General features: G+C 47.8%; 1 protein-coding gene across 4 annotated transcripts; it reads left to right on the top strand.

Moving 5' to 3' along the window:
• The first annotated feature begins 203 nt into the window (after positions 1-203).
• FAM24A (family with sequence similarity 24 member A) lies at positions 204-8678 on the top strand. Of its 4 annotated transcripts, XR_008424974.1 has the most exons (5): positions 204-521; positions 2045-2412; positions 6485-6519; positions 7242-7362; positions 8349-8678. XR_008424974.1 is itself a non-coding variant. In XM_019424719.2 (4 exons), exons 1-4 carry the CDS (start codon positions 493-495, stop codon positions 8494-8496), a joined length of 333 nt encoding a protein of 110 aa, XP_019280264.1. In that variant the 5' UTR covers positions 204-492; the 3' UTR covers positions 8497-8678. The 4 variants fall into 4 exon arrangements, 1 of the variants encoding a protein (XP_019280264.1); XM_019424719.2 differs by lacking the exon at positions 2045-2412; XR_008424973.1 differs by lacking the exon at positions 204-521 and having other exon boundaries at positions 540-2412.
• Positions 8679-12497: the final 3819 nt, after the last annotated feature.

The following is a 12497-nucleotide window of genomic DNA, read 5'->3' on the forward strand; positions in this document are numbered from 1 at the left end:
CTGTTCTTTGGCTGGGAAATCTCAATAGAGTTACAACTAGAACACCAAGTATGTCTTATAAAATGATTCCAATAATACAATATTCATGATTATGGTACTAGAAGTAATTTAGAAGAGCTTTAATTCCTGATTTTCCATTTCTTAGTTTTTCCATGTTAATGAAGGCCTAAGCTACACTATATATATATATATATATATATATATATATATATATATATATATTAGATATTCACAGATACTGATTTTCTTATATTTGTAAATTGCTGTACATGAGTATGTTTTTCTGTAATAATTGCTTTATTGTTATTTCCTAAGAAAATACTGCCAGAATTTGCTCAACAGAAGCAGGAGACCATACATAGTATTTACAAAGTCTCTGTGAAGTCTTTTTCTCCTTGTAACTTTTCTCCACCTGTAAAAGCCAAATGTGTGAAGTCAGAGCGAGCAAACGCACCTTCACAGGCCTGCTGCGGTTTAAAGTAGCTGCAGGGGATGTGTGGTGATCAAGAAATTAAATCGAGGTGAGGGTTATGTCTTTTCATTTGCACATTTTTACCACTTGGAGTGTTTTTCTATCTCCCTCCTCCCCATGGGGGTGCGTTGAGGTCTCCATCCCGTATCACTGGATTGTCTTTTCGGTGCAGGGCTGCGGCCCTGTCACTCATCTTCAGGTGTGGCCGCAGAGTCAAGTGTTTGAGCCTCCTCCTCACTTGGCCCCAGCCTAGCTTTCCAGCCTCATCAGCCACCTCCGCCTGACCTACTGTTCCCCACTGTCCTTCCCTCCCGTGGCTCCTCAGACTGTTGGTGCCAGCAGACGGGAGCCCTCCTCCCCTGCTTCCCGCCTCTCCCTACCCTACACTGTGGTTCACAGCTCAGCTCGGATGCAGCCTTCGTGAAGACACCCTCGGTCCCTCCCCTCCCCTCCCCAGTAAGTAAGCAAGCAGCCGGACAAGTGAAACGCAGACAGCCAACACCGAAGGCTCCTTTTAGGGGGGTGCAAAATGGTGTAGGCCGGCTGAAGCCGAGGATGCAGGTCAGGTAGTGGCTAGAGGTAAGGCCCGAAAAGGTGGCCCGGGTCTGGCTTCGGAGAGCCCTGACTGCTCCACTCTGGAGATCCGCCCACACCAAGGATTCAGCAGTTTACGAGGAGGGTGACCTACTCAACTCTGGGCCTCGGAGAGCAAACCAGAGTGGAGCTTTGCTCCTGAACCCACTTGCAGAGTTTCTTGGCATTCTGCTTTGAGTTGCAGCGGAATCTGGGTGCTGGAATGCAGAACCACGTAACATCTGACTGCCTAAGAAATTAGGTCTGTATTTCTCATCATTTGCTCTCCAGTCTTCATCAGAATCGCTTGGGGAAGCTGTCAAACTTGAAGTTTCTCCAGTCCCAACGCAGATCTTATGAATGAGACCGGAGGGAGGAGCAGACATTTCAAGGACTGAAATGGCATTGCAGGGAGGAGTAGGCATTTCAAAGGATCTCAGGGTCATTATGAAACAGCTGAACCTGGAGAGTCTGCTTCGGTCTGTCACACAGTACACCTCAACACGTAGCCGTCCGATCAGCCCCGTCCATCTGCCTCGCGTGGGAGCTGGTTAGAAAGGCAAAGTCATGGGCTCCATGCCAGAACCAGTGAACCAGAATCTGTGGTGGGGCCCAGGAATTAGATTTCACAAGCTCTCCGGGTGATTTTTATGCACACGAGTCAGAGAACCCCTGCTTTAATGAATGGCTGTCTCTGAAGAAACAGACTCACGATTTCAAACACCCAGGGCAGGTGTCTGTGTTAGCCTTGTGTATCTAGGAGATGCTCCTGAAAGTTTATGCCTAAATGAGAACCAGGGGTTCCGGAAGAGAAGTAGGGCAAGATTCAGGCAACTTTGACTTCTTGAGAGTCAGAATTTCTGAACCATGAAATGACTCAAATGGAGCGTAGTTATTTTTCCTGCAGACTTTCCCTAGCAGAGACCTGTTGGTAGAGTTTCCATCAAAAATGTTAATGTTTTCACTTTCACACTTTCCATGGGGATGAAAACTGTGAAGAGAGTACACGTGTAGCTGGAGATGAGCCACCAGCAGAGGGACCGACTGCTTACGTTATCGCAAGTTACAACGCGTGATGTGTCTGTTTACGTTGGAATGTCTCAAAGCCTAGCAGCTGCCGCCACCGCCACCATTGTCAAACCACACAGCGCCCACTGTCTTGAAATGGGTCCAGGGAGCTGAATGGCTTTGCCAACAATTTTGACAAGTCAAGGGAGGAAGGTGGGCCTGGAATCCACCTCTCCTGTTCCCCAGGCCCGTGTGGATTGTGGGGTGGGATCTTCCTACTTCGAGCTGATTCCCTTTGACATTTGAAATCCAAGGCTGTGAAAAGGAACAGCTCTTCTTTAATGGCCACCTCTGTCAAGGTAAAGCAAACGTAGCATCTTTTACATGGTTTTCTACCATTTTGACAGTGTTTCTCCAAATGCCCTTCGAAGACATATTTTCAAGATGGCTTAGAGGAAAATACACCAGGGTGAACAGATCTGAAGTCTCCTTCCACCTTAGTCCCTCACCTGCTGTGTAACATTGGATGAGTGATTCTGCCTTTTTCTTGACCTGTTTTCTCTTCCGTAAAAGGGGAGATCTCACAGCCTCCTTCATGCTATGGGATAAGGTTTATAATATTCTGAACATGACGCCCCTGGTATATAGAAGATGTTATATGGCAAATGTTAAATTCTTCTTTCCCTTTCTCTACCGTGTTCTCTTTTTGTCTTCTTAAACAGTAAGAATGACGTGTGTGTGTGTGTGTGTGTGTGTGTGTGTGTGTGTGTGTGTGTTAATGTTTATTTATTTTGAGAGAGAGAGAGAGTGCAAGCAGGGGAGGGGCAGAGAGAGAGGGAGACACAGAATCTGAAGCAGGCGCCAGGCTCCGAGCTGTCAGCACAGAGCCCAGCGCGGGGCTCAAACCCATGAACTGTGAGATCTTGACCTAAGCCAAAGTTGGACGCTTAACCTACTGAGCCACCCAGGTGCCCCGACACACATGGTTCTTTTTTTTTTTTTTTTAATTTTTTTTTTTTAACGTTTATTTATTTTTGAGACAGAGAGAGACAGCATGAACAGGGGAGGGGCAGAGAGAGAGGGAGACACAGAATCTGAAACAGGCTCCAGGCTCTGAGCTGTCAGCACAGAGCCCGACGCGGGGCTCAAACTCACGGACTGCGAGATCGTGACCTGAGCCGAAGTCGGCCGCTTAACCGACTGAGCCACCCAGGCGCCCCCACATGGTTCTTAATATCATTACTATTCGGGCAATTTTGAAGTCCCTCTTCTATATCATGTCTTAAGTGCATAAGGGAAGTCACAATCATGTTGAGCAGTGGTTCTCAAGTCTAGTTCAGGAAACCACAGCATCAAGCATTACCTTGGAACTTACTTAAAATGCAGATTCTTAGACCCCACTTCATACTGAATCAGAAACTCTGAGGGTGGGGCTATCCATTGCATTTCCTGAAGCCCTCCAGCTGGCATGGAAGCCCGCTCATTTTGAGAACCATTGGTCTATGTCAATGGTTCACAGGCTCTGTAGCCAGCTTACATGGGTTCCTTCCTAAAACCCCGACACACTGCAAAAATGTTCTATAACTGGCAAAAGTCTAGGCTTTTCACTAGGGCTTTAAACCCCCACCAAATTGTATCCTTGGCTAATCTTTCCGACTGGTCTCCTGCCACTCCCCTGCACGCATCCCACTCTACCCCAACAGCCTTTGTCTTGTTCCTTGAGCACACCAAACCCATTACAGTCTCAGGAGTCTGTCCTCAGTATTTTCTTTGCCTGGAATGCACTTCCTCAGCTTGCCCTCTCCCTTTTTCCAGGCCTCTCCTGAAATATCGCCTCCTCAGAAAGGCCTTTCTTGATGATCCTCCCTAAATTACTCCTCTCCATCCCCATCACTTGCTCATTGATTTTCACTTTATTTTTCTCTTAAGCGTTCTTTAAGGGGTAGATCTGTTTGGAACAAATTCTTTTTCTTCATCTGAGAACATCTTTCCTACCCCCTGTCCATTCCTTAAGGGTAGTTTTGCTGGGTATAGAATTTGAAGTTCTTCTCATTCAGTGCTTGAGAAATGTCATGTGCTACATCTGTCTGGCTTCTGAGGTTACAGATGAGAAGTCCATCATTTGAATTGGTGTGTTCGCCTGTAGGCAGTGTGTTGTTTCTCTCTCGCTGCTTTCAAGTTTGTTTCTCTGTCTTTAGTTTTTGTAAGTTTAATTACAATGTGTCTCGCCATGGATTTTCTTGACTTTATCCTGTTTGGACTTTTCTCAGCTTCTTGAATCTGTGTCTTTTGCCAGATTTGACAAGTGTTTAGCTATTATTTCTTTGGAAACCCAGCCCCATCCTTTCTCCTCTCCTTCTGAGACCCTGATGACATAAATTTTGGATCTTTTGTCATGGCCCCCCAAGTCCCTGAGGTTTTGTCAAATTTTTGTTCAGACCGGGTACATTTCTTGCTCTGTCCTAAGTTCACTGATTTGGTCCTGGCATCTCCGTCTGCTAGTGAGTCGATTCAGTGAGGCTTTTTGCTTTTTTTTTTTGAATTTCTGTTAATGTACATTTCAGTTCTGTAATTTCTACCTAGTTCTTTTGTTATAACTTCCATTTCTTTGATGAGATTTCTATATTTTGATTGTTTCAAGAAGATTTGTTACTGATTGTTGAAGCTTTTTTATGATGTCTGCTTTAAATCCTTTTTGGATAACTCCAACATGTGATTCATCTTGCTGATAGCATCAGTTTACGGTCCTCTCTCATTCAGGTGTTACTTCTCTGTTTCTTGGTCCTACAGGTGATTTCCCATTGATCCTGGCTGTTTTGGCTAAGTACTACTTAGATCTTTAATTTTATCAGGCAGTCACGCTGCTTAGATTTAGCATGCAGGTCCTGGTCTACTTTTGTGGGGCGACGTTCCAATGACAGTTTAATGTCCAGAGGCTTTGCAGTACTGTTTTGATCTGTTCAGTTTCTGTAGTGCCACTGGGGCCCCCAGGTCCCTGACAGTGCTGCCAGAAGGGGCAGAAGACTCCCCAGGCTAGCGCCATCTGGTAGATCTAAGTGGGAGAAGGGAATCTGGCCCACAGGGACAAAGATGCTTCTTATGGTGGATCCCCTTTGGGCTGTCAACTGGCCATCCCAGTGTCCCCCAGGAGAGCGGAGTCTTGGGACCAGTGAGGAAGCAGGTCACTTCCCCTGAGCTTTTACTGTCAGTTGGGGCTGCCACACCACGCACCTTACCAGTGTGGCGGCGCTAGCTTGAGGATGTTCGCTTGTCTTGCATTAAATCCCACAGCAGCACACCCACTGGCGCCACCTTCTGTTGCCAGATTCAGAGTTGGAAGACACCGGCCTGGATCACCTGTTTCTGTTCCGCTGTTGTGTTGCTCTTCCAGGCCCGGGGTCCCTACCCCGTTGGCCTTCTTCTTTCCAACTTGCAGAGTTCTTCTTTGACTCTTGTTTTTTTTCCAGGGGTTACAGTTATACTTCAGATAGAGAGGCAGGGAGAAACAAGTCCAAGCCGTCTCGTCTGCACCCAGAGTCTCCTCTTAATGTTACTAGATTGGCTGGCTGTGGGCCTCTGTCATACACAGCTGACTAAAACAGATGTCCTATTCAACTTTTCATTTTTGTGACCCTTGTATCTCACCAATCAAGTGTGAACATCTTCCAATGTCAATGAGCATATACTTGAATCCTAGTAAGTGGCATTATGTTATTTCATTGTATAGCTATAGCATAAAGTCAACCAGTCTTCTATAACTGAACTTTGAAGTGTAAAAAGATTTGTAGCCTCCCCATATCTTTTTTAAAAAATGTTTGTTTATTTTGAGAGAGATTGTGTGTACATGTACTTGTGTGCGAGCAGGGGAGGGGCAGAAAGAGGGGGAGAGAGAGAATCCTAAGCAGGCTCCGCACTGTCAGCACAGAGCCTGACTCGGGGCTCAATCCCATGAACCGTGAGATCATGACCTGACCCAAGATCAAGAGTCAGACATCTAACCGACTGAACCACCCAGGTGCCCCAAGCCTCCCTGTATTTCTATCTTTTTATTTTTTTTTAATTGAAATCTTAAACCTGCTTTTGAGGAGCAGTCAAATCCTGAAAATCAGTGTGAGGGAAGTAAGACCTGAAAAGGGAAAGACTTAGAATTAAATGGCTCAAAATGGTGTTTCTATTTCCTGGGTGCTAACATGTACCCAAACACGGAACAGAATTCAGAACTCCGTGAAGAGCTGGTATCCCGAGAGTCGATGTCACATGCCTGTGGCATAGGACATGGGGCTGGACGGTGGCTGCGCTTCTAAAGTGAGTTCTTCAGCCTTGGATCTTAATTCCTCCTAGCAAGGATGATTCGATCCTTCTTTCTCAAATTACAGGTTTCATAAAATATCGTCTTCCCTAAATTAAAAAAAAATTTTTTTTTTTTACTAGTTGGCCTTCATCCAGATCTGGACAGGTTAATTGTCGTAAGTATGCTCAGCACTTAAAATTATTTATGCTTCTTTCTTGCCTCCCTGTTCCCCAATTTCAGAGTGTTAAACAACTTGCTGATCCTAGACACCTCTCCCTGGCAGTATTTAGCAAAAAAAAATGGCCAAAGGGCCTGTGGTGTCCTCAAGAGACAGAATGAAGGATAAGGGCTCCTAGAATCTCCTTTAACCGTAAGATGACCGTCGGAGTGGGAGAATTAAGACCTTTTCCTCCTTAAAACATATTATTTACAGTGTGGGTTTGTGTATTCTCAGCATTGCACAGCATGATATTTGGGGAAGAAAGAAAAAAGACATCTCCCTAGTCATTCTCAGAAATGGCAAGTTTTAAACTTGATGAACAGCACGGGGTCACTCCCGACTCTATCAGGGAATATATTTCACGAGACCCAGGTGTTTGGGAGTAAAACTACCTGCTCAAGAGCGGGCCTGTGAAAGGGAGAAATTCTTCCCGTTTTCTCTCCTGATTTCCTTCTCTCTGGACTTTGTATTTCAGTTGCGTTTCATCCACAAATAAACCCTTTCCCCTCTGGGTCAGCCTGTGCTCTTAGGCCTCCCCGGGAAGATTCCTGCATGTTTTACACATGTAAGGCTTTGTGGTTTGGGGCTCATGATTCCCCCGCCGAAGGAAGTGTGTGCTAGGTGGGTGTGTGGGGAGGGAAGCCACGTTCACTGCTCACCCGCACTTCACTGCCCAGGTGTGTGTGAGATGCTTGACCTCAAGATTATCATCGCCCTTGGTGGCGGCTTACTGATTGTCACATTTGTGCTGATGGCTGTTGTCATCTGTCTTTACTACAAAGTAGCCAACGCATTGAAGTGAGTGATGTGGGTAAGAGTGAAAAATACCCCCTCAAATAGCATACCTGGGGCTCTCTGCTTGAGCAAGGTCATTCCTTGCCCTGTGGCCCCACCCTGGGTGAGGCCAGGAAGGGCAAGTGGGTTGGAAAAGGCAAAGGCAGGTGAGTGTAGAACCTTGGTGTTTTTCCCCTTCTGGCTTAGGGCTGTGAGCTCATAAGTAGAATGTTCTCGGCTGGGTGGCTGGGTGCTGCTTTGCTTCACCTACCCTCTCAGTGTGACCCTCAGCCAGTTTATTCAGCACGTTGGCTGGGCCCTCCCTCTGTCCCACACACTGCAGACTGTGGGGGAGGCTCTGACAAGTCTGGGTCTTAGACTCACTCAGAGGATAGGCTGAACCTCTCTCACAGTGTTCTCTCACTCTCTTACCTGCGTTGGGGGAGCTCTCACTGTGTTGTCTCATTCACTGTGCTTGGCCTAGGGGACACGGAGGTGGGCCTGTAGGATTGTGGGGGAGCTGAGCTGTAGGAAGATTCTGGGGCACGCCCACACAAGGGAGTATAGATCAGACTAAAGATAACTACCTTTGGGAGAGAGGAATCTTCCAATGGGGGAGAGATGGGTCCTCAGAAGCAGTGCTGTTCCCATCCTAGGGAAGTTAAGCCTGTGAGCTGGAAGGTAAATTCCAGAACCTGGGGGGCGGCCCTCGGTGGCACCTTCCCGATCACGCTCTGCACTTGATGGGCCTGCAGCGGTCCGCTGGGTGATCCACGCTTGCAGTTCGCTCTCCCTTATTTGCTGCAACCTGATTTTACATTTCTAACAACCCTAAGAGAGGAGGGGGTTAGACAGGAACTTGGGACAGGGCCAGAGAACTCTAGTTTGGGGCTGGTGGCATGCATTTGACTGGCTCCAGCCCTAAACTTCCCAGGTACCCCTGACAATTGTGACAAATGGATGCAGAAGAAAAATTCTAATCTCATGCTCTGTGTATGTCTTTTCTTAAGATGTTCAAAGGCATATTTGGCTCTGACCATCAATGATAATGAGGCCACAGTCACGATGACCACAGACTCCACCAATGGGTCCTATCCCAGCATCCGGTGTTGTGAAGAATGTAACTTGAATGCCAACTCGAACCCCCTGCCACCGTGATTCTGTGACGTAACCAAAAGCCCTGGACTTGGCACAAAAATCTTCATTCGCAGTATTTCTTTCTTGGTAGAATTCATTATTCGAGTCAGGTTCAAATCATGTTTATATCATGTTAAGTACCACATATTTATGTACTTTTGGATAAATATGCAAGAGGAAAATAATCCTCTCTGCCTCTGGCATTTTTGTTGGTCATGTACTTAAATTACTTAAATTTGTGTAGTAGTCACTTGGGGACTTGGGGCGAGTAAACTTGTAATATTGCAGTATAAGAAGGAGAGTTAAGAGTAATAGAGAAAAAGGCATGCTGCCAGTTGAACAAGAAGGGATGTTGTGCCAGATGCTTGGGGTGGAAAAATAAAAGCATCTGGAAACTAGGCTCAAAGGGAAACACGGCATCTCTGAATGAGAGAAACTTTTTCCTGGTGCTTAATTCTGTTTGGATCGTATTACACAGAGCCCTCTCCTTGAGACTCTGAAAAAAATGGACATCCTTCTTTGGGTTTAACCAAGCCTCAGAACCAGTTTTCAAACCCTGGCAGGTGCTAACATCTGAGGGCACGCCGTCAGTCCAGACGCTGATTTCTTCCAGACCCCTGGGCACTATGTTGGCTCCGAGGACGTAGGTTTCTGTAGGGCGATTCTCTCCCACAGGCGACAGCAGACGCTTCTCATGGAGGGTACCAGGGCCACAGCAAGGTCCTCGGCAATGCAGGACCCTGAAGGTAAAGATGGGTGAGACGCCTGGGGGCAGAGCAGGAGCCACGGATGAGGCACAGGGATAGAACCTGGGCCAAGGCGGGCTCACAGGCTTACCCCCGGTAGTCTGGGCTCCAGGCCACTTTCTGCCACCTTGCAGGCATCAGGGGTTAGTCACAGGATGGGCACACTCGGCAAAAGAAGTGATGTGGGTGAAAGTCCTTGTGGGTATGACTTACAAAGAATTTGCTACAGAGAAAACAAGCCCCTGTAGCCTGCACGAAAGTTCAACTCGCTAATTCCGAACCCAAGCCGCTCCCCGTTCCTCTGTTACATCTCCAAACTTCATCACTGCCAACACTCCCAGGTATCATTAAACGTGGATTGCTGGGAAGGTACTTGTAGGACATAAAATGAAAAACAAAAAAACCCAGCCTCTCCCTAAACTGCCTGCAACTGAATTTCTTTGCAGGCTTTCGGGCACAGAGCCAGAGCATTCTAGCTCACAGAACCAGAGGGACCGGAACGGGAAACGAGAACCTTTCTGAGGGCTCACAGAGGTTAGGTGGTGGAGACAACTGGACTTGGGTCTGGGTGAAGGTGAGCGAGGTCACAGAGCCAGGCCCTGGGTTCTGATCTGCCCTGACTTGCAGTGGAGAATGGAAGTCACTTCTGCTCCCCGAGTGTAGTTTCCGCTTCAGTTACAAAGTGGTTTGAGCCACTGTATCTCCACTGGAACTCAGAAAGATACTTCCAAACACACCGATGGTAGTGAGGTCAGTACCTGAATGTGGGCGATTGAAAGAGCCATGTTAAAATATTCTTTGTTTTTGTGACAGCACGAGCAGGGAGGGGCAGAGAGAGAGGGAGACACAGAATCCGAAGCAGGCTCCAGGCTCCGAGCTGTCAGCACACAGCCCAACGCGGGGCTCGAACCCACAAACTGCAAGATCATGACTTGCAGAAGTCCGTCGCCTGACCCACTGAGCCACCCAGGTGCCCCAAAATATTCTTAATAGATCGAAAGAATTTAACACAGGGTTTGTTCTTGTGTCTTGAGTTTACTGCTGTGTTTGAATTCAGAGGTTTGGGCGAGCGAAGCTATGACCAGATTGACAAAATTCATCTAGGGCTCATTGTCCATGACACCTAATAGATTCCAGCCTTTCTGTTAGGCACTTATTCCGGACATAAGACACAGTTCCCGCTCTCAGGTGCTCAGAAACACCTCTGAAAAGAGAAAGCCCACAGAGCACCACACCCTCCAGGATTTATCAAATGGAGCAATCAAGTCACGTTGGGCATTGTGGGGCCCAGGACACGAGGCGTTCAGTTCCAAAGGAAGCAGGCCCGCGGCCCGGCTCCTTCCCAGGGACAGCGCTCACGCAGGCCACATCTGCGGCTTCCGTGGCGCATTTTCGCCGCCTCGCTGAAGCAGCTGGCTTCACGGGCTGGTGGAGTGGCCTTTTGAAGTCTCAGTTACAGCACCAGCCAGGTGGCCGTACCTTGCAGGTCTGGGGCAAGGTTCTCCAGAAGGCTGTGGATGCTCTGAATCTGGGCATCCAGTCTGTGGTACTATTTCTCGTAGAGTCAGGATTCCCAGTTCAGGAATCAAGGGCCGGAAATGGGAGTGGCGCCACTCACCATTCCCTCTAGCGCTGTTACTTACCCCTAGCAAAATAAATTTTGTCTCCTGCTCCCACAACTTTTTTGCTCTGCTGGCCTAACCGGAGGCCTTAGCTCCAAGGAAGGAGTGCTTCTACTGGGACACATGACAGTGATTCCCCTGACCTGGAACTCAGGACTGCCAGCACGGGCTCCTCGTGTCTTGGAGTCAACAGGCCAAGAAGGGAGTCAACGGGGGGCTGGCTGGGGTGACTGATCCAGACTTCCAAGGAGAAACCAGACTCCACAGTGGAGGTGAGGACTATGTGTGAAAAGAGGGAGATCCTTCAGGGCCCCTCTTCATAAGACCAGGCTCCGTGATTAAGGCCGATGGCAAACTACATCAACCCAATCCAGCCAGGATGACTCATGGCCTAGATCCTTCGGGAATGAAAGTTTGTGGCATGCTGCGGGGTAAAGAATCACAACCAGCTGAGGTTCTTGATGAAAGCAGAGGGAATACAGAACGAGCAGTTATGACTACCTGCTACTACCATGGGACCAATTATAGAAACAAGGACTGTGATTATGATTATTTCCTCCTTACTTGTTATGAATACACTGGTGTGTATACACATACACTTATGGACGTATGTATACATATACATAATATACACATATCGAGCAAATGTCCTTGTTTTCTTTCCTCTCTCATTCCCATTTCATATAACATGTATTGTCTTCAAGTCAGTATTTAAGTAGTAGTTAAACTCTTTTTTAAAAATCTACTTTATTATTATTTCTTAATTACTGTTTATTTTCGAGCGAGAGAGCGCAAGCAGGGGAGAGGGGCAGAGAGAATCTGAAGCAGGCTCCATGCTCAGGGCAGAGCCTGACGCGGGGCTTGATCCCATGACCCTGGATCATGACCTGAGCCGAGATCAAGAGTTGGGCTCTCAACCGCCTGAGCCACCCAGGTGCTCCATAAGTGGTATTTAATTTTATATTACAGTATTTCAGTTACGGGATATCAGGAAAATAATCAACATCACTCAAATATTTGCCTCCTCTTCTGGGGAAGGAATTCGTGTGTTTTCCCTCTGCCAGTGTCCCTCTCCTCCTGGAGGAGGGACCCTAAGGCTCTCACACGTAGTGATGGCAGTTCAGGGAGCTAGGAGATCACACCCGTAAGAGAGAGGGAGAGGTGCGGTAAGAAAGGCCAGGGGTGGGGGTAGGAGTGAGGATCTGTGGACACAGGGGAGGGTAAGCAGCCCTTAGTGACCAGATGGGTCCTCACCACATAGGCATGCCCCCTGCTCGCTCCCACACCAGGACACCACTCCCCACCTGGTATGTGGCCGGCCCCAGAAGTCTCTGAGCTGACAGGACCTGGTTGAGTGTCCAAGCTCCTTGGGAGCACCACTTCCCCATGTCACAGGTGCTGGTCTTGCCACTATGGCACCGGTGTGAGGCCAAATGCTTAGTCCAGGGACCTCGCTAGGAATGGCTCCCCCTGAGTCACAGTATGGGCTTGTGTCCTCCCCAAGAACCCCAACATCCTAGAGCCCAGTGATGGGTTCTGGGCTGCAGGACAGTCAGGATATCACAGAGGGTTGAGGGCAACCAGAAAGGGTTTCCACCTAGAATATCCGGTCTCTGCCTACCTCCACAGAAAATTCTGTAAAAATTAGTCACAT

The sequence above is a fragment of the Panthera pardus genome, unplaced genomic scaffold (assembly GCF_024362965.1).
Source record: "Panthera pardus isolate Hobbes unplaced genomic scaffold, ASM2436296v1 HiC_scaffold_22, whole genome shotgun sequence".
Lineage (NCBI taxonomy): Eukaryota > Metazoa > Chordata > Mammalia > Carnivora > Felidae > Panthera > Panthera pardus.